The following is a 24,457-nucleotide window of genomic DNA, read 5'->3' as shown; positions in this document are numbered from 1 at the left end:
TCAGAGATTTACTAGAATGATACCAGGAATTAAAGGGTTAGCACATGAGGAACGTTTGTCGGCTCTTGGACTGCACTCGTTGGAGTTACCGAAGGACAAGGGGGGACTTCATAGAGACATTTCGAATGCAGTATGGATGTGGCCAAGGTTATTTCCTGTAGTAGGAGAGTCAAGGACAAGAGGGCACCACCTCAGGATAAAAGGTCGTCGATTGAAAACAGAGACGTGGAAAAGTGTCTTGAGCTAGAGGGTCGGGAGTCTGTGGAACTTGTTGCCACAGGCGGCTGTGGAAGTGAGGTCGTTGGGTGTATTTAAGGCAGATATTGACAGGTATTGGATTATTCAGGGCATCAGGGGCTACGGGGAGAAGGCCAGGCGGTGGGACTGAGTGGGAGGATGGATCAGCTCATGATAGAATAGTGGAGAGATTCAATGGGCCGACTTCTGCTCCTGTATCTTGTGATGTTTCTGAGCTAGTACAGCCACTGGCTCACAACACAAAGAACTCGTGTTCAAACCTGACCTTTGGCTGCTGGGTGGAGTATACACGTCCTCTCTGTGACCACGTGGGTTTCCTCCGGAAGTCGAGGTTTCCTCCCACAACCTCATGGCTCCAATAGAATGATCAAGTTTGCAGGTTACACAACGGTAGTCGGCCTCAGCAGCAGCAACAACGAGTCGCAGTGCAAAGAAGAGGTGGAAAATCTCACGATAAACCGGGAGAATAATGACCTGGGTCTCAAATTGGACAAGACTTCAGGAGATCCAGGAACGACCACCTTCCACTGCATATCAATAACTTGGTAGTGGAGAGCACCATGTTACTTGGAGTTCACTTAACTAGTGACCTGTCATGGACACTCAACATCTCTTCACTTGTCAGGAAGGCGCAACAGCGACTGCACTTCCTGAGAAGACTGAAGCGGGCGAGGCTACCGGCCAACGTCATATCAACCTTCTCCCTGAGCTCTTATTGAGAGTGTCCTGCGGCTGCGTCACAGTGTGGTACAGTTGCTGCAGAGAAATGGATTGGAGGTCAATCCACAGGACCATAAAAGTGGCAGAAAGAATCAATGGGGTCTTCCCCCCCCTTGACGTGATCTACCGGGATCGTTGTCTGAAAAGGACACATGAAATCATGAGGACTCTTCCACCCCACACACAGCATCTTTCAGCTGCTTTTGTCGGGGAAGAGATACGGGAGGATCAGAGCCAGCACCACCAGGCTGAGGAACAGCTTCTTCCCACGGGCAGTGAGAATGCTGAATGACAAAAGGAACTGCTCGCACTAACCATCCAAGACTCTCATATTCACAAAACTATATTCATTTTTTATTTATATATATGAATAATTGCCTAGCATATGTATCGTCTGTATGTGTGTCTGCATGTTTTGCACTGAGGACCAGAGAACCCTGTTTTGTCGGGTTGGTACTTGTACAATCAGTTGACAATAAACTTGACTAATGATAGGTTAGCTTGCCACTGTAAATTGTCCCTACTCCAGAGGTGAGGGGAAAAATCTGGAGTTGATGAAAATGTGAGATTAATGAAGGATTAATGTTGGTGGTTGATGGTTAGTATGTTCTCATTGAGCCGAAGGGTCTCCTTCTGTTCGGTTCCTCTCTCTGACTCCAACTGTGACTCTGTCCCACTTTCCCTGGGCTTTTCTTGAATGAGGAGATGCGTCCAGAAGTCAAGGCGGAGAAGAGACTTTTATTCTGAAAGGCTATTTTGTGTGGAATGTTAATTGTGACCGGTTGATGGATTTTTTCCCTCCCCCCCCCCCCCAGCTTCGCTCCCTTGCCCACTCCCCTCCCCACCATCTCTCACTCCGCCTTCCCCACCCTATCAATACTACCTCATTCCCATTTCTCTACCCACCCCAAGCTCAGAGCAGGCAGCTGTATGTTAATGCTCCTCACAATGAACAGAAATCTGATCTGAGGAAGCCAGGCTTGGTAAGTGTGACACAGAGGCCTGGGCTGACTGTTTGCACACCTGCTGTCTGAGTTTCCTTTTGCTGCCAAGAAAGAGAGGGGAAAAAAAAGTTTTGTTTCCTTATAAGAAAACCATCGACAAATTATCCTGAACCTTCCTTTAAGACAAAGCCAAATTTTGAGAAAGGCACGAGGTGGGGCAGGAGCTTTGACTCCAGTTTCATCTTTCCACACAATCTGTTCACGATGCCAATGGCCGAAAGTCTATTTTAAATTTTAAATTTAGACATACTGCTCGGTTGTAGACCAAATAACCTACTACGCTTTGGAGGTTGGGAGAAAACCGAATCACCCGGTGGAAACCAACACAGACACGGGGAGAATGTGCAATATCCTTACTGACAGCACCTACTTTCGAACTGGGTCGTTGGCGCCGTGACGCAGACTGTGGAATGAGCTGAAGTGGTGAATGAGTGCTCAATTTTAACCTTTCAGGAAAATTTGGACCGGTACTTGGATGGGAGGGCTATAGATTGGGTGCAGCCCAGTGGAACTGGGCAGAACACTAGTTTGGCACAGGGCTGAAGGGACTGTTTTCTGGGCTATATTGGTCTATGGTTTCAGTTGTGAGAGGTACCGCAGGGTTAGGCCGTTCAGCCAACCAGTTCTGCTGCGCCATTCAAATTGTGGCTGAGGTTCTGTTCCTTTCATATCCATCCTCCTGCCTTATCCCCAGAACCTTTGAAACCCTGAGTGAAGATGGAAAAGTGGCGGGTGGTGGGGGTTGAGGAGGAGAGATAAGAACATCAGAAATAGGAGCAGGAGTTGGCCATCCAGCCCATCGAATCTGCTCCTCCATTCAATGAGATTGTGGATGATCTGATGATCAGCTCATCTCCACTGATCTGCCTTTTCCCCATATCCCTTCATTCCCCGACGATGTAAAAATCCATCCAACCTTGTCTTAAATCTATTCACTGAGGTCGCCTCCACTGCCCCAACGGGCAGCGAATTCCACAGATTCCCCACCCTCTGGAGAAAGCAGTTCCTCCTCATCTCCGCCCTAAATCTACTCCTCTGGATCTTGAGGTGATGATTCCTGGTTCTGGATATTCGATTAAAGCCTCTGGACCCTGGAACCTGAAGTCAAATATCGAAAGCAGGATCAAATAATTAGAAGGATGAGCAAGAGGTCAGATTTGGAAGAGCAGAGAGATCTTGAGATTTTAAGGCTGACGGTGGTAAATGTGATGGGCAAGGGTTGAGACCTTGGAGAGATTTGAATGTTAAGACTCCGGATATTACTCAGCAGGGGTTGGGAAGCTCAGGGTGAACAGGTCGCGGTGCTGGAGTAACAAAACAATCAGATTCCTGTATGTTTTCAAATTGTATGATTGCAGGATCAAGTAAATTTAAAATATTTAAATTTAGATTTAAAAAATTTTAAAATTTAGACATACATCCAGACAGACAATCAGCATGGCTGGTAACAGGCCATTTCGGCCCACAAGTCCATGCCGCCAAATTTACACCAATTAACCTATCCCATTGTTTTGAACGGTGGGAGGAAACCGGAGTCCCCCTGGGGAAAACCCACGCAGACATGGGGAGAGCGCGCAAACTCCTTACAGACACACTCCACAGCAATTGATAATTACCTGAAAATGTATTCGGCTCTTGGAGGGATGTAGGGGGAGGGGTGTTAGTAGGGGTATAGTTTCTAGTAAGATTTTATAATGTATTTTAAAATCTATAAATAAAGCTTTCCCAAAAAAAAGGACAGCGTGGGATTCGAACACTGGTCCCGATCGCTGGCGCTGTAAAGGCGTTGTGCCAATCGTGCCCTCCCGGGAATAAAACTTTAATTGCTTCTCATTGTATTGAAGTGCGGTGTTGTAATGGTTCATATGAGTACAAGTGTTTGATATTGTGCCCATTGACACACTGAATGGTGGAAAATGAACAACACCGAATATTTTGGCTTCACCGTTTAAGGTCAAGGGCCTTGCCCAATGACATGTGACCTGATTGAACCATAGATGTGCATTACTGGAACGTTTTCACATTGATGTGAAGCGATTTATCGTCACTGTGACCGTATAGGATGCGAGGACACTGAAGGCTCCCTGATGGTGTGGGAGGTTTGGATCTGGAGCTCGGGTTGCCCACACTCAGTGACTCTTGGGGTGGGGGGGAGGGGACGCTTTCTTCTGCTTCTCTTTCCCTGACTACAAGAGATGCTGAGCAATTTCTGCTAATGGCGAATCTTTCTTTCTGCAGACTAATTTTGTATAATATTACATGACAATAAAAGAATCTTGAACTGTAGTACCTTTGAAGTATTATCCAAGTTGTAATATAGGAAAGATGGAACAGTTGTTTAAGTGATGGCCTCTCCATAACCAAGGCTTTCGCCCTCATGTCTGACAGGCCAATATACCCAATAAGGGTGCTGAGCGGGGGTTCTGCAAAATATCAAAGCTACACTGCATTTTAAAGAAAGTTAGGGAAGTTCATCCTGATATTTGGGGTCATTCTGGAAATGAAAGGGTTATCATTTGAGTCATGTTTCAGGGCTCCAGGCCTGTACTCGTTGGAATTTAGGAAAACGAGGGGGTGGGGGGGGATCACATTGTAACATTTGGAACGTTGAAAGGTAGATGTAGAAAGGTTGTATCCCATGGTGGGAGAATCTAGGGCAAGAGGACATAACTTCCACTGAGAACAGAGACGCGGAGGAATTCCTTCAACCAGAGGGCGGGGACTGTGTGGAATTTGTTGCTACGGGCGGTTGTGGAGGCCGGGCCATTGGGTGTATTTTTATTCAAGATTCTTTTATTGTAATAAAGCAGATGTAATTCAGGTATTCTCTGACCGTACATAGCACCAGGAAAAATAAATAGGCTTTTTCCACTTAGATTGGGGGAGATAAACCTGAGACGTCATGGTTTTAAGCTGAAAGGGAAAAGGTTTAGGGGGAACTTTTTCACTCAGAGAGTGGTGGGAGTGTGAAATTATGTGGTAAATGCAGTCTCGATCTTGAGTTTTAAGAATAGATTGGATAGATACATGAATGGGAGAGGTCTGGAGGGTATGGAGTGGGACTAGTGAAATAGTGGTTGGCACCGACTAGAAGGGCCAAATGTTGTTTTCTATGTTGCAGCATCCTATGGTTCTAAAGAATAAGTATAAAAATTAGGCTTTTATGGTGAAAGTTGGGGCCTATCTATGGAAAATAACGCCTCTCGTGAGAGGTTGGCAGGGGTGGCTAACCTCTCGCGAGAGTTGGCCTTGGTTACCGGCATGTTGTATTTGATGACCAACATCAAGATACAGTGCATTTCCGACGTACGTCCATTTTGAGATACAACTGGTCGGTCAGAACGGGGACATAACTTGAGGACTACCTGTATAGTAAAACCGCTGGTATCCAGCGCCTATGGAGATTGATAGATGCTGGATAAGTGACTTTTCCGGTTGCTTGAGACTGCGTGGTTTTATGATGGCCGATTTTAAACCCGTATTTTTTTTTAATATAAATAACTTCCACGGATTTTTTGCCAGTTGCATGAGGCAGCCAGTTGTTTGAATTCTGGATAATAGGATTACTGTATTACACAAAATTACACTTAGTCTGCCGTAAGGCCCTCCCTTTAGGTCAGAGATTGCTGGGTTCTGGATTATGGGGAGAAGGCCGGGCACTGGGGCTGAGTGGGACCTTACAATTGACTCGATGGGCTGAATAGCCTGTTTATGCCCCTGTGTCTTGTCGTCTTGTGGATATGGGCTTATTATCCTTCCTATCTTGCAACAGTGACTACATTTTAGAAGTATTTCATTGTTTATAAAGCACATCTGGACATCCTGAATCCATGAAGGAGCTACAGAAATCTAAGTCTTTTAAGTCCTGGCTGTTCTGTGGTGCTGCAAGAACAGCTGGCCCACCAAATAGTGTGGTTAGCTTCTCATCCTGTTTATACCATTGAATTATTCCAGCTATGAACAGTCTGCTGTGGGCAAAACATAACTGGGGTCGGAGAGGAGAGAAAAATAAAGCAGGTGAGCTTCCAGTTCCTTTCTGCGATGTGGTGAGACCTGTTGGAAAGTTGCAGGTATTGGGCCAATATCAAATGGGATGTGGCTTTCACTTCCTGAATGTAAAGCATCTTTAGTGGATTTAAACTACATTTAGAATCTCAGCCTCATTGCCCATTTCTCGGGCAGTTTTGGCCACTCCTTCATTGCAGCAACTCTCTGAGATCCCTGTGTCCCTTCCATGCACCTTGCAAAGCCAATAGGGCCTGAGGTCTGGAATTTCAAGATTCACGATTCTTTTTATTGACATGTAATAGAACAAAAAAGAATGTACTGCAGAAAAAGTCCCAGTATAAAATCCTTGATATTATCCCTTCCTACTTTAGACTCAATGTGAACCGTTGACTGACTACCAGTTGCCCCAATAACCACAAGGACAAAGACTGAGGGGAACGATAGGCTTTATTGTACAGAAGACTTGAGCTGGCCCGAATCCAAGCTAGGGAAGTGCAGGGAAGGGAGAGGTGGCTCGTCCTTTATGGCCTAGGCCACAGGGGAGAGTGTCATCAGGGGGCGGGCCAGCCCATGCCTTTACCAGCCAATGACTTTGTACAATCCATTATCATTACATTACTTCTACTCGCGAAGTTGCTGAGTCTCTCCAGCTTCGCCTTGCTCCAGCTTCCCGCATTGGCAGTTTTTTTAAAAGACCATTTTTTAAAAATTTAGACGCACAGTATGGTAACAGGCCTTTCAGCCCACAAGCCCGTGCCACCCAATTACACCCCAATTGACCTACGACCCTCGGAGCACCTGGAGGAAATAAATACGGGGAGAACGTACAAATGCCTTTCAGATGGATTTGAACACTGGTCTCGCTGTAACAGCGTTGCACTTACTGTGCTGTGATCATGCTCCGAACTGAGTTTGTCAGGCGAAATCAGTTGATAACCCAGATGGAAAGAAATTCCTTTGAGGGTGTGAATTCAGAAAATGGGGCAGAAAATTAAACCGAGGCCGCTGAAGGTTGGAATCTTCACGCAGCGAGGATAGAAAGCCCGAAGGTCTTCTTCAGTAATAAGCTGAATCCTCTCAAACGTTAGTCAGGAAATCTGATATTCTGGGTTTCCAGAAATAGTAAAACATGAGGTTTGCAATATAGATTTTCATCGGACGGCAGGCAGCCAGTTTTCATTCTGCAATGAGTGGTAATTCATGGCAGTGCCTGTGGATCATTAGAATATGCTGGCCAAGAAACGCGTACGAGGGTATCGTATTCTTTCAACACTACGCATGTGAAAATCTGTGCCTTGCAGGATCCAAGTCCAGACTTTTGTTTCAGTCCTTCTTATTTGCAAATTGATCAGGTAATGTGCATCAGGCATGCATAGAATTGTATGAATTGGGAGGCTTAAAGTTCAGATTTTATTGTCGGAGTACATACATGACATCACATGCAACCCTGAGATTCTTTTTCCTGTGGCCCAGGCAAAATGACCACATATTGGTAGTGCAAAAAAACTGTACTCAAGAAGATGTATAAAAAAAAATAAAGAAATGTAAACAGACTGCAATACAGAGGGGAAAAAAATCAATAAAGTGCAAAAGTAAGAGTCCTTAAATGAGTCCCTGATTGAGTTTGTTGTTGAGGAGTCTAATGTTGGAGGAGTAACAGCTGTTCCTGAACCTGGTGGTGCGAGTCTTGTGGCATCGATATCTTTCCTGATGGTAGCAGTGAGAAAGAGAGCATGCTGGGTAATGTGGATCCTTGATAATTGCAACTTATCTCCGATAGCAGCGGTTCCCTGTGGATGTTCTCAGTGGTGGGGTAAGGGGTTTGCATGTGAGGTCCTGGACTGTTTGCAGGTATTGGTGTCCCATAAACCAGACCGTGATGTAGAAATTTGCCAGGGTTTCTGATGTCATTACAAACCTCCACAAACCTCTGGGGAAGTAGAAGCACTGATGTGCTTTCTTCATTATGTCATTGGTGTGTTGGGTCCAGGAAAGATCCTCTGAGAGAGTGACTCCCAAGAACTTAAATTTGCTCACCCTCTCCACCTCTGATCCACCCAATAATCACTGGATTGTACATCTCTGGGGCAACATGTTCTGTGGTGCTTCTGATTTAAAGTTTGGAGCAAAAGAAGCAAGGGCTGTATAAGCAATAAAACTTTCTGCCTAAAAGGGGTGGTGGTGTGGGATTCCTTGGCGCTAAGGGAATTGCAGGACGATGCCTTGCAGTGCTGTGGGGGAAAGACAACGAGGCTCAGATTCAAAGGGGCGAGGGACCTCCTTTTGGCAATTCTTTGATTGTAGAACAGCTCTGGCACTGTTAAGTGTCATCCCCTTGTTTTCGTATTTAGTGATTTTGTTGGTCACTTTGGAGGCTAAGTCATTGTTCAAGTTCAGGTTTATTCCTATTATCCAATTGTAAAGTACAGCTCGATGAAACAGCATTGTTTGGTCCTTGGTGTAAAAACACACACACACATTTAGAAATGATTTATATGCAGTATATATATATATATATAAAAACTCACGCACATACATTTACTCACGCGCACACACCCTTACACACACACACACACACACACACACACACACACACACACACACACACACACACACACACACACACACAAATGAATACTGTCATGCGCCACTTAACGTCCATGACACACTCTGTGGAACAGAACGTTATGCGATTTGGACATTGTACAAACTCCATATTATCTGGGTACGTCCACTACATCCCATTCTCTACATGTAACCAGATAATTGTTTTGATTAAATCATTAACATGAACTGATTTCAATTTGGAACATTAAAAATATGCAAACCACAAATACAGAAATAGGCGATGGATAATCTATCATAACCTTATGGGACCATGGACATATATGCGGTCGGACATTGCCTAAATGGACGTTATGCGGCGTGTGAATAAATAATAGAGTCTTGGAGGGATTGACAGCTATTCAGTCATTCAGCAGTCTCACTGCCTGTGGAAAGAAGCAGCCTGGTGGTTCTGGCTCTGTATCCCTTTCCCAAAGGGAGCATCTGAAAGATGCTGTGTGCCGGGTGGAAGGAGTCCTTAACGATTTTGCGCACCTACTTCAGACAACGATCCCAGTAGGTCGCGTCGATGGGGAGGAGAGAGTCTCCAGCGATCCTCTCTGCCACTCTTACGGTCCATTTCTCTGCAGCAACTGTGATGTACCCGGCCAGGCCGCTCTCCAAAGAGCTCCTGCAGAAGGCTGATGTGGTCGTGCCCACTTCAGTCTTCTCAGGAAGTGCAGTCCTGACAAGGGAGGTGATGTGTGTCCAGTATAGGTCACTACTTAAATGGGCTCCAAGGAACTTGGTGCTCTCAACTTTCCAGTACGGAGGCCAGGGCTCTGGCAAAATACAGCAACAGAGATGTATGGATATCCACATTGAGAATTGATTAGCCCTGCCTTCATCAGCAAACGGGGCACTCCTAACGTGGCCCCCGTTTAGTCACTGGAAGGTACTCTGACTGGTTGTATCACAGCCTGGTTTGGAAACTTGTGGCCCCAGGAGCGCTGAAATTTGCAGAAGGTGGAAATCCTAGCCAAGTCTATCACGGGCTCTGACGTCCTGTCCATTGAGGTGCTACCTTAAGGGTAGCACAATTGGAGCAGCAGTTGGTGCAATGCTGCTGCACTGCCCAAGATCACAGGTTCAAATCTGGTACTGTCTGTAGGGAGTTTGTACGTTCTCCCCATGTCTGCGTGGGTTTCCTCCCACCCTTCAAAATGTACCGGGGGTTGTAGGTTAATTGGCCGGAGTGGGCTGGAAGGGCCTGTTACTGTGGTGTATGTTGAAATTAAAATTTAAAAACCACCACAAAAGATCCCCATCACCCAGCTCACAATCCCTCCTTTCAGGTAGAAGGTACAGAATCCTGAATTCTGGCATTTCTAAGTTCAAGAAAAGATTTTTCCAACAGGCACTTGAATCTAACCTAACCAGAAACTGCCCAAAAATCTCCCTGCACTATTGAAATGTCACTTTTCTTGCACTAAATGTAACTGTAAATATTTATCTATGTACAATAAAACTCCCTTGTATCCAGCACCTATGGAGATTGGTAGAAGCCGAATAAGTATATTTTCCACTTGCTGAGACTTGCTCTTACACCTGCATTAACAGTTTAAAAGACAAAAATACTACACTATACTTCCACTGAACAAACTTCACTTGCATGAATACATAAACTTTAAAGCATTTTACTTTATTTTTAGTCGCAGTCTTTGAAAACGTTTAACCGTCACTGCATCTGCAGGTTCCTCCCCCTCCACAGAGCCGCTTGAAAGACGAACAATAACATTACAGATGATTAACCCCGCCCCCCCCCCCCACCCCACCCAGGTAAAACTTCCGACTCTAACTAAGAAGGGATAAGGAGACACTTTAAGAGAGTCACCCCAATGGCGAGTGGCATCAACCAGCTAGCTCTTCATCCTAGGCGACGCCATTGCCGTTTCAGACAACTTTATTCAAATAGCTGCCTCGAGCAAAGCTCGATCAAGGCCCTCCCTCCGCTGCTCCCATCTTCAGAGACCATTTACCTTTACAATGTTAAACTCGTGTACCTTGCCTATTTTTCCTTGATTTTTTTTGTTTTGCCGGTTGCTTGAAGCTGCCAGTTGCTTAGTTTCTGGATGCCAGTGGTTTTACTGTAGTTAGCGTCACTTACGTACCTGTGTGGTTGCAGCAGGTATGAATTTCAGTGCATCTCTGCATTGTAGATACATATTGCAGCACAGTACAGGCCCTTAGGTCCACCATGTTATGTGACCTATATTTTTAAATGTAATCAACAATCGAACTTTCCTACCATACATCCATAACCCTCCATTTTCCTTGCATCCATGAGTTCTAAGAGTCTTGAGTGTCCTCACTGTACCAGCCTACACTGGCAATTCATTACAGGCACCCACCACTTTATGTGTAAAAAAAAATAACCCTGACATCTGTCATGATCTTTCTCCCTTCACCTTGTGCAGATGTCCCCTGGTATTCGCTGCTGTTGCCTCGGGACAAAGGTGCTGGCGGACTACCCTATCTATGCCTCTCGTAATCTTGTAGACCTCTATCAAATTTTAAATTTAAATTTTATTCATTTTAAATTTAGACGTACAGCACCGTATCAGGCCCCTTCGACCCATAAGCATGTGCCGCTCAATTGACCAGGTGTGCCAAGTCGCGGCTTGCGGGCCACATGCGGTTCTGTGACATATAAAGTGCAGCTCACGGAAATAGGTTGGCTGAGACAGGAATTGTACAAGCTATACAACATTATGTCTTCTTGGAAGCTCATCAGAAGTTTTAGTGGGCGTGACTTGCAATTGAAAATATTTGGTACCATATCAAAGTCGACCTCCTTACTTTTGGCCCCAGCCACCTGCCCACAGGAGCTCCCAATGCCCCGACCATGGGCCATTGCCTAGGCCCCAGCTGCGTGCCCACCTCAGCTCCTGATGCCCTGACCCTACACTCTCTCCTAGGCCACCTGTCCATCCAAGCTCCATATGACCTGACCTCCTTCCCATCCGAGCCCCGGCCACGGACTCTCGACCAGGTCCCAGCCGCCTGCCCATCTGATGCCGACAACTCAAATGCAGACTTACCACCCAATCTCAGACACCCAGCCACGCGCCCATCTGAGTTCCCGACGTCTCGAACGATGCAGGTGCTTACCATGGTCAAAGGTAGTTGATCTCCTAAATTTTCAACCAAATTGGCCAACAAAATTCGACTATTACCTGAGTATATACAGTATGTGTACTTTTAGATTATTGAAAGTAACATAAATTAGCAGTTTAAAAAATAACAAATGAATAAGCGTTGAGTAAGTTTGGCCACCCCTGCGATTGACCTACAACCCAGTGTGTTTTTTGAAGGGTGGGAGGAAACCCATGCAGATACAGGAAGAACGTACAAACTCCTTACAGACAACGCGGGATTTGAACCCCGGTTGCTGGGGCTGTAACAGTATCGGGCTAACCACTACACTAACCGTGAAGCCACCCCTCAATTGTCCTCGTTAACCTTGCCGATATTACAGTAACTTCTCAATACTATCATCTTCTACACCCTGGGACACAAAATAAATGCAGTCAGGAATAGTCGAAATGCGAACCACTCGAGCAGGTTGTACATCAATTTGGTGGAGCATTCTGAAATGTTTCTGGCAGACATGGGCGCCACCTAGTGCTCTTACCTCAAGTTGACATCTGCATTGTAGCAGAACTCCAAAGTAGGCAACACACAGAAATGCTGGAGGAACTCGGCCGGTCTTGCAGCGTCCACAGGAGGGCAAAGATATTTCGTTATCGCCAGTTGTGAACGCACAGTCCTCATTTAAGGACTCTTACTTTTGCATTTTATTCTTTCTCTCCGAATTTATTGCACAGTTGGTTTGTTTACTTTTTCCCCATCTCCAAACATCTACCAAGTTTAATTCTTCCATCAATGTCATAATTTTTTTAGCCGTCTTCGTCTTAACCAAAGATTTTGTAGATCTATCTAAAATTGGATCTAAGCAACAATTAAAATCTCCACCAATTATTACATTTCCATCTGTTTGTACCAAATCAAGAAAAGCACCTGAAATAAATTTTTCACCATCTACATTAGGATTGTAAATATTCGTAAAAACCCAAGGTTCTGAATAAATTTGGCGATTCACTAATACAAATCATTTGTTTACTTTTCTTTAGTGGTTTACATGTGTACATTGAGTAGAGTTTTAATGCACCAGCAAATGGTAGAAACTCTTCCGTGCTCGCAGGGAAAAGAATCTCAGGATTGTATGTGATGTCATGAATCTACTCTGACCATAAATCTGATATCAGATTGTTTGTTCGGATTGTATCTATGGTTCCTGCCCTATTTCTCCTTGTTCAGGCCAAGCCAATGTACTGTGCATGCCGGTAGGTGTTGACTTAATCTTTCCATGCCCATGCTAACATTGTCCAATGCTTTCTTTCCGCAGACTGCCTCTCATCGGGATGATGCAACCAACATCCACTCGAGTTTGACGGGCCTACCCAGTGTGGTGTCTGCAGCCCTTGCAGCAGCAGGTCTCAACCACCAGGCTCAGGATGTGTGTCGAGGTAAGGTAATGCCCACTCACGGGCACAAAATAAATGTGCCGTTCTAACCAGTTCTTTTCAAGATTCCTTTATTGTTATGTAATTAAAAAAACAGTGTAATATTACTCAAGATTGCCCTTAGCCTACTGTAAGGCAGATAGATTTGCCATCAGCAGAAATTGTTGGGCGCCCCTTACAGTCAGACAAAGAGAAGCAAAAGAAAAGCCCCCGCCCCCCACCAGAGTTACCCGGTGTCCATGGATTTTCCTCCAGCGCTCCTGCAGCCTCTACAGCCACCCAGATTCCAGTTCAAACCATCAGCAACCCGGGCTCCAGATCCGAGCCTCGGACATAGTGCCCTTGGTACCCTCGCATCTCAGCTCCAGCAGTGCCACTCTTTTATTATGTAACCTGCACCCTCCCTCCACCCCCCCAATCCTTCTGTATTTAAAGGCCCTGTCTGCTTATTAGCTCTTGACCCTGGAACGATCTCATCACAGGGCTTTTCATTCACCCCCAAGACATCCCACTGGTAGAACGTAGCATCCTCAATGTGGTGGTTACGAGCTGCTGTCTTTAGTTGTGGCTGCCTGTGAGCTGAACCAGCCGCCACTGCTCAGGACTAATTTTAAGGACTTTAGTGATTTGATGAGTGTTGTGTATATAAATGTAACTGCAGCATTTGGAACCAAGCATTCCACGCTGTGAGGTAGGATACACGATTGCGTCAGTCATTGTCGTTAGATGAGAATTCAATAAAGCATCTTCTGTCATCTGGACTACCTCTGTCGTTTGCTTTTGAAAGAGGTGACTTTAAACATCCTCCAGAGGAGAGAGCTACAAGCAGTGATTCTGTCAGCCTCGTCGTTTTGGTATTAGATGTCGTGAGCTTGGGAAAACGTCCGAAACGCCAAAAGATTTTGAAAGTGGCACTCGCTCCATGTATTGGAGGGTGTAAATGTTCAAGGCGTGGAAGGTAATTGGGGCTGCCTTGTTGAATTAGAGATGGTAGCTTAGATGCATTGGCCAGAGTGATCAACTGCCCTGACCATTCATTCCCTGCACCCTTGGTGCACCCTGGTTGCAGTTTATGTAAGAGCGTTAGGAATAGGAGCAGGAGTTGGCCATCCGCCCGTTGAGCCAGATCGTGATGACAGGCTCATCTCCACCTACTTGCCTTTTCCCCATATCCCTTAATTCCCCTCCAATGTAAAATTCCATCCAACCTTAATATATTTATTGAGGTCTCCTCCACTGTTTGAACAGGCAACGAATTCCATAGATTCACAACGCTCTGGCAAAAGCAGTTGCTCCTCACCCCTGTCCTAAATCTACTCCCCTGGATCTTGAGGCTATGTCCTCTAGTTCTAGTCTCCCCCACCAATGGAAACAACTCTATCTTATCTATGCCTTTCATAATTTTATTTGTTTCTGTAAGATGCCCTCTCATTCTTCTAAATTCCAGCGAGTCCAGCCCCAGACGACTCAATCTCTCCTCATAGGCCAACCCCCTCATCTCTGGAATCAACCTGGTGAATCTGCACCCCCTCCAAAGCCAGTCCATCCTTCGAGTAAGGAGACTGGAACTGTACACAGCGCTCCAGATGCACCTCACCAGGACCTTGTACAGTCCCAAATTCAATCCCTCTAGCAATGAAGGCCAACCTTCCATTTGCAGCACCTGCCAACCAACTTTTTGTGATTCATGCATGTGCCCTCCCAAGTCCCGCTGCAATCGCTTGCCATTTCAATAATAATCTGATCTTCCATTTTGCCTCCCAAAGTGGATCACTTCACATATACTAACATTGTCCTCCATCTGCCAGACTCTTGCCCACTCTCGTAATCTATCTATTGTCTCTCTCTTTCTCTCTCTCTCTCTCTCTCTCTCTCTCTCTCTCTCTCTGTGTAGATGCGGCATATCCTCTGCACAATTTGCTGTATTACTCAATTTTGTGTCATCAGCAAAATTAGATACACTGCACTCTGTCCCACATCACTAATATATATTGTAAACAGTGTGGGCCCAGCGCCGACACCTGCGGCAACCTGCTTGCTCACCACCGATTGCCAAACCTGTATCCCAACTCTCTGCTTTCTGTTGGTTAACAAATCCTCTATCCATGCTAATGCATCACCCCCAACTCTGCATCCTTATCATGTATAAGTCTTTATGCTGCACCTTATCGAATGCCTTGTGGAAATCCAAGTAAACAATGACCATTTGCTCCCCTCTATCTACCGTGCTTGCTTGTTATATATTTTAGCCTACTGTATATCAAGGCACAGAACTGCAACAGACCAAAGTTCAGCATCTTCTTCTGATGAGCTTCCAAGAAGACATAATGTTGAACTTGGTGCAATAACCATGAGCGGAAATGTCTAAAGTTCATAAGCTGAATAAAATTTGACAAAGTTCGATTGGCACTGTAGCTTTAGCAGGACTTCTGCCTCATCCTTTGCTTTTACAGCAGCCCATCGCATGTTTCTTTGTTCTCCTATTAGCTGGAGCCTCAGGCTCCCCGTGGGAAATCTTCACAGTATCTACAAAATCCACTGCTCCTACTACCTAAGACAAGGATGCACACATCTTGGAACACCAACACTGTTGGCTCCCATCCCCCCTCTCCTTAAAGCTCACTCCTCTTTATGCTTTGATTATCACTTTTTGTATTTCTTTGTGTCACGTAGAAAGGTTGTTTCCTATGATGAGGGAGTCCAGGGCAGTGGTTCCCCATCTGGCTTCTGGCCTACCATACCACGGCCCACTGGTTGAGAAACACTGGCTGGGACAAGAGGGCACAACTTTAGGATTGAAGGGCGCCCACCTAGATCAGAGATGCGGAGGAATTCCTTCCGCCAGAGGGCGGTGAATCGGTGGAATGTGTCGCTGCAGGTGGTTGTGGAGGCCGGGTTGTTGGGTGTATTTAAGGCACAGATTGAGAGGTTCTTGATTAGCCAGGGCGTCAAAGGTTATGGGGAGAAGGATGGGCAGTGGGGCTGAGTGGGGAAATAGATCAGTTCATGATTGAATGGCGGGACAGACTCGACGGGCTGAAAAGCCAATTTCTGCTCTGCTGTTTTATGGTCTTATGATGTCAAATTTTATACACAAGCATTTCTCAGCATGTTTTGGTAATGTAAGTTGTCATTTGGATGTCTGAACATTGGGAGAAATATACAGACTGGTCTCTCTACATCTTTTAGCTGCTTTCACATCAGGAGCGCAAGCGCTCTCTTCCACCATCTCCACAGAGGCCAAAGGGGACGAGAAGGAGAAGGAGAACAGCCTGAGCTCTCAGCTGGAAGATGACTTGTCCGAGGACGATGAAGGCGAGGATCACAGGAAAGACAAATCAGGTCGAAGCCGATCAAGGTAAAAGAAGTACAGCAGCAGGTGGTAAAGAGCAGGGCGGCACAGTTACTTAGTGTAATGATGTTACAGCGCCAACGACCTGGGTTTGAATCGGGTGCTATCTGTGTGGAGTTTGTGCATTCTTCCTGTGTTTGCGTAGGTTTCCTACAAGTGCTCTGGTTTCCTCCCACCGTTCAAAAATGTACTGGGGGTTGTAGGTCAAATGGTTGTAATGGGGCAGCACGAGCTCATGGGCCGAAAGGGCCTGTTACCGTGCTGTATGTCAAAATTTAAAATTTAAAATTTAAATGGTGCAGGAGTATTGTTGCTGCTCGATTTTTTTTTTCAGTCATATTCTTTGAAATCATTTAATAATCGCTGCATCTGCAGGTTCCTCCCCCTCCCTGGAGCCGCCCGAAAGAAGAACAATAACGTTATAGATAATTAATATCCCCTTCCCCTGAGTTTACAAATAAAGCCTCTGACCGGGCGGACTCTTACTAAGAAGGGATAAGGAGACACATTAAGAGAGTCACCCCAACGGCGAGCAGCATCAACCAGCTCTTCATTCTGGGCAACGCCATTGCTGTTTCACACAGTTTTATTCAAACAGCTGCTACGAGCAAAGCCCGACCAGGGCCCTCCATCCACTGCTCCCATCTTCACCAGAGGTGTATATGTTACTTCAGAGAACATTGAGTTTTACTATTTAAAATTTATGTATTTTTACCTATCATTTTATTCTTATTTATTTTATTTTTAAATTTATTTTCCTTAAATTTTTTTGTTGGTTGCTTAATTCCAAGATACCAGGGGTTTTAATGTATATTAGAAAGAGGCCATTTGGCCCACCATGCCAATGCTGGCACTGTGAAAGCAATCTAAAAGGGAATTGGCTTGAAACGAAACATTATGCTTTTGTCGTGTTTTACCTCTACAAATCTATGGTGACACCACATTTAAAGTATTGTGTTCGGTTCTGGTCATCTCATTATGGGAAGGATGTGGAGGTATGGAGAGGGTGCAGAGGAAATTTAGCACAATGTTGCCTGGATTGGAAAATGTGTCTCATGAGGCAAGGTTTGAGAGCGATGACTTCTTTCTTTGGATTGAAGAAGGATGAAAAAGATTCTGAGATCCGTAGATAGGGTAGACAGCCAGCACCTTTTTCCCCAGGGCGGGAATAGCAAACACCAGAGGAGGTCTGTTCAAAGTGAAGGGAGGAAAGTTTAGGAGAGACATCAGGGGTAAATCTCTTATACAGAGAATTGTGGATGCCAGGGGTAGTGTTGGGGGCTGAAACATTATGGATGTTTAAGAGACTCTTGGACAGGCACATGGATGAAAGAAAAATAGTTGGTTACGAGATAGGAAGGGTTTCGGGTTTTTTTTGTTGCAATATTTTCAAGACAAATCAAGTCAAGTTTATTGTCATCTGAGTGTACACGTGCAGCCTGACGAAGCAGCAAAAACATAGGTAGGCACAAGTTCGCGGGTCGAAGGGCCCGTAGTGTGCTGTAGCGTTCTATGTGAAAGCCACCTGTTTTGACTTGTTTCAGCAATCACGAGGACGATGACTTGAATCCCGAGCAGAAGGCTGAGCGAGAGAAGGACCGGAGGATGGCAAACAACGCCCGCGAGCGCCTCCGTGTGCGGGACATCAACGAGGCGTTTAAGGAGCTGGGGCGGATGTGCCAGCTGCACATGAAGAATGACAAACCGCAGACGAAGCTTCTGATTCTCCACCAGGCTGTCTCCGTTATTCTGGGGCTGGAGCAACAAGTCAGAGGTCAGTTGGTAAAACCCAGCACCTCGAAGAGTTCAGAAATTGGTCGATGGTTTCATGCACCAAGCACGGCCTCATGCTGTTATCCCACCAAGATCACCCGTAAATCACAGGAACAATATTTGATTTTTCCGACTCAACTACACGTGCACAAGTGAGGGCCCTGATTGAGTTGGTGGTGGAGGAGTCTGACAGTGGAGCAGTTCCTGAACCTGGGGTGGGGGGGGGGGGCAGAGTCTTGTGGCCCCGACACCTCTTTCCTGACGGCGGCAGCGAGAACACAGAGCGTGTGCCGGGTGAGGTGGGGGTCCTCGACGATGATAGGTAGATGCCGGATAAGGGAATTTTCCTGTTGCTTGTGAATTTGCGTTGCACGATTGGCGAACCGATGGTGAGGTCAGGAAATTTGGACAGGGGTTTTACTGCATAATAGAAACATGTTTATAACTCTGAACAACAAATGTTCTCAAAAGGTTTGCTGTTTGAAAAAAAAAATTGAGGATTATGATGGACAACTTCAAACTGAACACAAAGATAATTTCAGATTTGTTGCATCTTGTAGGAAATGGGAGAAACGTTAAATTAACCTTTATGGATTTTAGCACATTTACCCCTGAGCCGAGCTCTTTGATTGACTGCACATGTGGCACTACAAATGTGAGCAGCCCAGGGTTTTACTTGGTCACCAATCAGTTTGTGATGTTCCTTCAGTATAATTCTGAAGAATTCATACGCAAAAACTGTATGATTTGTTCCCACAGAGCGGAATCTAAACCCTAAAGCTGCTTGTCTTAAGAGAAGAGAAGAGGAGAAGATTTCCAGTGTTGAATCCACATCTGCACATCTGGTGGTTCATCAGGGACTTGGTGACGCTGCTAACCCAATGGGTCATATGTGAACCAGGTACTTTACACTTTCGTTAGGAACAGTGCAATTTTAATTTTAATTTTTAAAAAATTTTCAGGTACTTTACACTTTCGATAGGAACAGTGCAATTTTAACTTTTTTAAAATTTTAGACATACAGGTAACAGGCCATTTTGACCCAGAAGTCCTTATCACCCAATTACACCCCATTAACCTACACCTCCCGGTACATTTTTGAACGATGATGGGAGGAAACTGGAGCCCCCAGGGAAAACCCACACAGACACAGGGAGAACATACAAACTCCTTACAGACAGGGTGAGATTTGAACCCCGGTCCAGTTCCGATCACTGGCGCTGTAAAGGCATTGCACTAACCGTTATGCCAACCATGCCGATCTTGTGTGGGGAGATAGGAAGTCAGAGGGTTTCTGAATGACAATCTTGCAATCTCTGATATCGGGCCCATAGTGCCACAGGAGGCAATGCTGGGCATGATAGACATTAACGTTGTGGAAGAGGGGACAGAGTGCAGGGTATCTTAAGTTTGTTGATGACACTAAATTGAGTGGAAAAGCAAATTGTTCAGAGAATGTGGAGAGTCTGCAGAGAGATCTAGATAGGATAAGTGAGAGGGCCAGAGTCTGGCACATGGAGGACAATGTTTGTAGATGTGAAGTTATCCAGTTTGGAAGGTAAAATGGAAGATCAGATTATTATTTAAATAGCAAGCTATTGCAGGAGGAGTTGGGAGGGCTTGTTCATGAATCGCAATAGGTTGGTTTGCAGGTGCAGCAGGGTAACAAGAAGACAAATGGAACGTTGGCCTTCATTTCCAGAAGGATTGAATTTTGGAGCAGGGAGGTTATGCTTCAACTGTACAAGGTCCTGGTGAGGCCACATCTGGAGAACTATGTGCAGTTCTGGTCTCCTAACTTGAGGAAGGATATACTGGCTTTGGAGGTGGTGCAGAGGAGGTTCACCAGGTTGATTCCAGAGATGAGGGGGTTGGCCTATAAGGAAAAAGTGAGTAATCCAGGACTGGTAGGTAAGTTATTCCCATTGGTTGGGGGAGACCAGAACTAAGGGACATATCCTCAATATTCAAGATGGTAGATTTAGGACGGAGATAAGGGGGAAACTGCTTTTCCCGGAGGGTGGTGAATCTGTGGAATTTGCTGTCCAGTGGAGCAGTGGAGGCGATCTCAGTAAATGTATTTAAGACAAGGTTGGATAGATTTTTACATAGTAGGGGAATTAAAGGATATGGGGAAAAGGGAGGTAGATGGTGATGTGCCTGTCATCAGATCAGCCATTGAAAGGTGGAGCAGGATCGATGGGCTAGATGGCCAACTCCTGCCCCTATTTCTTTTGTCCTTAGTGATCTCAGTGACAGTAATGCATTGCTATGTGGTGTCACAAAAAATAGCAGCCCCCATCAGGCTATGCTGGTCTCAACTGCTGTGTAATTTCCCCATCTCCTCAATTCCTCGATCTTTCAAAAATTTACCAATCTTTAACTTAAATATAGAGCACTGGCCTCCACCACTATCTTGGACAAAATATTTCCAAGGAGTCACTACTTTGTGAGAAGACATTTCTCTGTAACTCTGTTTTAAGTGACTTGTAGCCCATTAAATTGTTACTGTGTGTCCTTGATTGAGGACCCCCCCACCCCCACCACAAACCCTGTGAAAAAGTCTCAACATCTTACACGTTTGGATAAGGTCACCCCTCATTCTTCCATCTAGTCTTCATTCATCCACACAAACAGAACAGGAGGATTTCCTGCCCTTTGACACCATCCCATTCATCAAGATTGCATCTTTGACTTCACTTCACATCTTTGGATTTTTCTGTATTCCTGAATTATCTGCTCAGCAAAAAATTGTACATTTTTATTTAAAATTGACACTTTATAAATTGCTCGCTTGTTGGGGGGGGGGGGGTTCCAATGTTCTACCAGTATGTTGAGATGTTTCCAAACCTCAACCCTGAAATCCCAGTTCCAATCAAGAGTAAAACATGTAAGTCTCCAATCTTGAGACTTTGTTTGCAGTTCCTGCCAGAGGTTGCACCAAGGGAACCGGTGGTGCGGAAAGGAAGGAAGGGGAACAAGGTGGTCATTGGGGACTCCATCGTCAGGGGAACAGACAAAAGATTCTGCGAACCTGACAAGTGTTCTCGTATGGTGCGTTGCTTCCCAGGAGCCAGGGTGCGAGACGTCTCGGATAGGGTTCAGGATATCCTGGGGGGAGGGAGGTGAACGGCCAGAAGTCCTGATACACATGGGTACAAATGACGTGGATAAGATGAAGGAGAAGATCCTAAAGAGGGACTACCGTGAGCTCAGAAGGAGGTTAAGAAGCAGGACCTCCAGGATTGTAATCTCGGGGCTGCTACCTGTGCTGAGCTTGGGTGGGGGCAAAAATAATAAAATCAGGAGGTTTAATGTGTGGCTGAAGGAATGGTGCAGAGTGCAGGGATTCAGGTTAATTGACCATTGGGATCTCTTCTGGGGAAGACAAGACCTCTACAGGAGGGATGGTTTACACCTGAATGCAACGGGGGCCAATATACTGGCAGTTAGGTTTAAAAATGCTGTCGGATTTGATTTAAACTAATTTGGCAGGGGGAAGGGAACAGGACTGATAGGGAAGCAGATAGGAGAGTGAATATAGGGGTGGTTCCGTTAGACCAGGGGTGTCAAACTCAAATTCACGGAGGGCCAAAATTAAAAACTTGGACTAAGTCGAGGGCCGAACTAAATATTTATTGAAAATTTTCAACAACATCTGCATGTTTTCTCTTCCACTTTAAGCATTCTCCATGCCATCGGGGCTCTGTGATTAGTAAGGGATTGCTTAAGGTGGGCTGTTGGTGGGAAGGGAAGGTTGAGAATCACTGCCTTAGACCCAATTGTTACTGAAATATTTTGCTTGAGAAAAATTGTCATTGGCCTGTTTCCTTAGGAGTTCTGAACCTGTGCACATAACGAGTCCATTGGGGACGATTAAAACAGCGGTTTTCAAACTTTCTCTTTCCACCCACATCCCACCTTAATCAATCCCTTCCTAATCACAGAGCACCTATAGCATAATGACATCACAGACAACGCTGACATTCCCTTTCCTGCGGGCCAGGCAAGAATTACCACTTCTTGGTAGTGCAAAAAAATAACTGTACACAATGTACACATGTAAACAAATAAAGAGATGTAAACAAACTGTTCAGCATAGAAAGAAAAAAACAATAAAGTGCAAAAATAAGAGATCTTAAATGAATCCCTGATTGAGTTTGTTGTTAAGGAGTCTGATAGTGGAGGGGTAGCAGCTGTTCCTGAACCTGGTGGTACCGAGACCTCTTTCCGATGGTAGAAATGAGAACAGAGTGTGTGCTGGGTGATGCAGATCTTCGATGATCATTGCTGCTCTCCAATGGCAGCATTCCCTATAGATGATCTTGACTGGGGGGGGAGGGGGGTTGCCTGTGATGTCCTGGGCTGTGTCCACTATCTTTTGCAGGGCTCTTTGCTTAGGGGTATTGGTGTCCCCATTCCAGACCATGATGCAGTCGGTCAGCCCACTTTCTGCCACACATCTGTAGAAATTTGCTAGGGATTCCAATGTTATACCGAACCTCCGCAAACTCCTGAGGAAGTAGAGGTGTCGACGTGCTTTCTTCACAATGCCGTTAGTGTGTTGGGTCCAGGAAAGATCCTCCAAGATAGCGACTCCCAAGAACTTAAATTTGCTCACCTTCTCCACCTCTGATCCCCCTATACCCCAATGATCTCTAGCTCGTACACCTCTGGATTTCTCTTCCTGAAGTCAACAATCAGCTCCTTGGTTTTGGTGACATTGAGTGTGTGCTTGTTGTTGGTGCACCATTTGGCCAGTTTTCCATCTCCCTCCTGTAAACTGACTCAACCCCCCCCCCCCCCCCTTTTTCAGACAACCCACTACCAGGGAATTGTCATCAAGTTTGTAGATGGCATTCTTGTCGTATCGAGACACACAGTCATAGGTGCATCACTGCAGGAACCCAGCCATTCGTCTGCTTTGGAACTGTCATTCATGCTTGGTTGTGAATACTTTTTGTGTCCGAATTTTCTGCAGTTAGTGATATTTGGATTTAATAGTTTTTTAAAAATATTTTAAATATGTCTTCATATTTAAAAGAATTTGACAGCAGGTGAAGGTTTCATGTCTTTTTAATGTTTTAACTCAGAGAAAAGGAAATTACACTTCAACTTTAATCAGTTGGCTAATGATTACTGTGCAAGGTCATAAGGAAAGAAAGTAAGAAAAATTACTTTCACGTTCTTAAGAATGATTCAAACTGGTTTACGAGCAATTAAAATATTTTTTCAAGTACACTTGATAGGCAATTTACATGCAGGAAACTCCCACAATCAGTCAAGATTGTACAAGGACAACCCAACGAAACAGTGTTCTCTGGTCCTCGGTGCAAAACACACAGACATACAACCAGACATAACACACAAATAAAATATATGCAGGGCAAGTATTATATCTATAAAAATAAATATTGTTTTGTGCAAATGAGAGTCTTGGAGAGTTAGTGTGAGCAGTTCCTTTGGACGTTCATTATTCTTGCTGTCCGTGGGAAGAAGGTGTTCCTCAGCCTGGTGGTACTGGCTCTGATCCTCCTGTATCTCTTCCCCGATGGGAGCAGCTGAAAGATGCTGTGTGCGGGGTGGAAGGGATCATCAATGATTCAGACATTGATCCCGGTGGATCACATTAATGGGGAGAAGGGACACTCCATTGATCCTCTCTGCCACTCATGTGGTTCTATAGGTTGACCTCCGATTTATTCCTCTGCAGCAACTATACCTACACGGTGATGCAGCTGGCCAGGATGCTCTCGATAGAGCTCTGGTAGAAGATTGTTATGATGGTGGCCTCCTCAGTTCTCTTAGGAAGTGCAGTCGCTGTTGCACCTTCCTGGCAAGTGAGATGTTGAGTATCCACGATAAGTCATTAGTTAAATAAACTCCAAGGAGCTTGGTGCTCTCCACTCTCTACTACAGAGTTGCTGATGTGTAGTGGAGGGTGGTTGTTCCTGCTCCTCCTGTAATCTACGTTCTTCTCATCTTGGACAATTAGCTCAAAATTTTCTCCCACAAATAGCAATGACTGAAAAAAAACTTTTGGGAGTATTGTGAGTGGCTTTGGGCTCTTCATTTAAGAAAAGAGGTGTTGCCGTAGGAGAGGGTTCAAAGGATTATTCCAGGAATGAAAAGGTTATTGTACGAGGAGCATTTAACAGATCTTGATCTGTACGCGTTGGAATTTAGGAGAATGAGGGGGGGCATCTCATTGA

The 24,457-nt window shown here is 45.2% G+C and overlaps 1 protein-coding gene across 3 annotated transcripts in view; it reads left to right on the top strand.

The window, feature by feature from the left end:
• Positions 1-24,457, top strand: part of LOC138764357 (transcription factor 12-like) — a 117,928-nt gene that overhangs the window by 88,451 nt on the left and 5,020 nt on the right. For all 3 annotated transcript variants that reach the window (XM_069940180.1, XM_069940179.1, XM_069940181.1), the window contains 4 exons: positions 13,003-13,123; positions 16,310-16,478; positions 18,017-18,246; positions 19,005-19,146. In XM_069940180.1, coding sequence (XP_069796281.1) covers positions 13,003-13,123; positions 16,310-16,478; positions 18,017-18,246; positions 19,005-19,141 — 657 coding nt within the window. In that variant the 3' untranslated portion in view covers positions 19,142-19,146. The remainder of the gene's footprint in view (positions 1-13,002; positions 13,124-16,309; positions 16,479-18,016; positions 18,247-19,004; positions 19,147-24,457) is intronic.

This window comes from Narcine bancroftii, chromosome 5, assembly GCF_036971445.1.
Source record: "Narcine bancroftii isolate sNarBan1 chromosome 5, sNarBan1.hap1, whole genome shotgun sequence".
In the NCBI taxonomy this organism is placed as follows: domain Eukaryota; kingdom Metazoa; phylum Chordata; class Chondrichthyes; order Torpediniformes; family Narcinidae; genus Narcine; species Narcine bancroftii.
The sequence above is the reverse complement of the archived record's forward strand: the minus strand, read 5'-3'. Positions and strand labels throughout refer to the sequence as shown.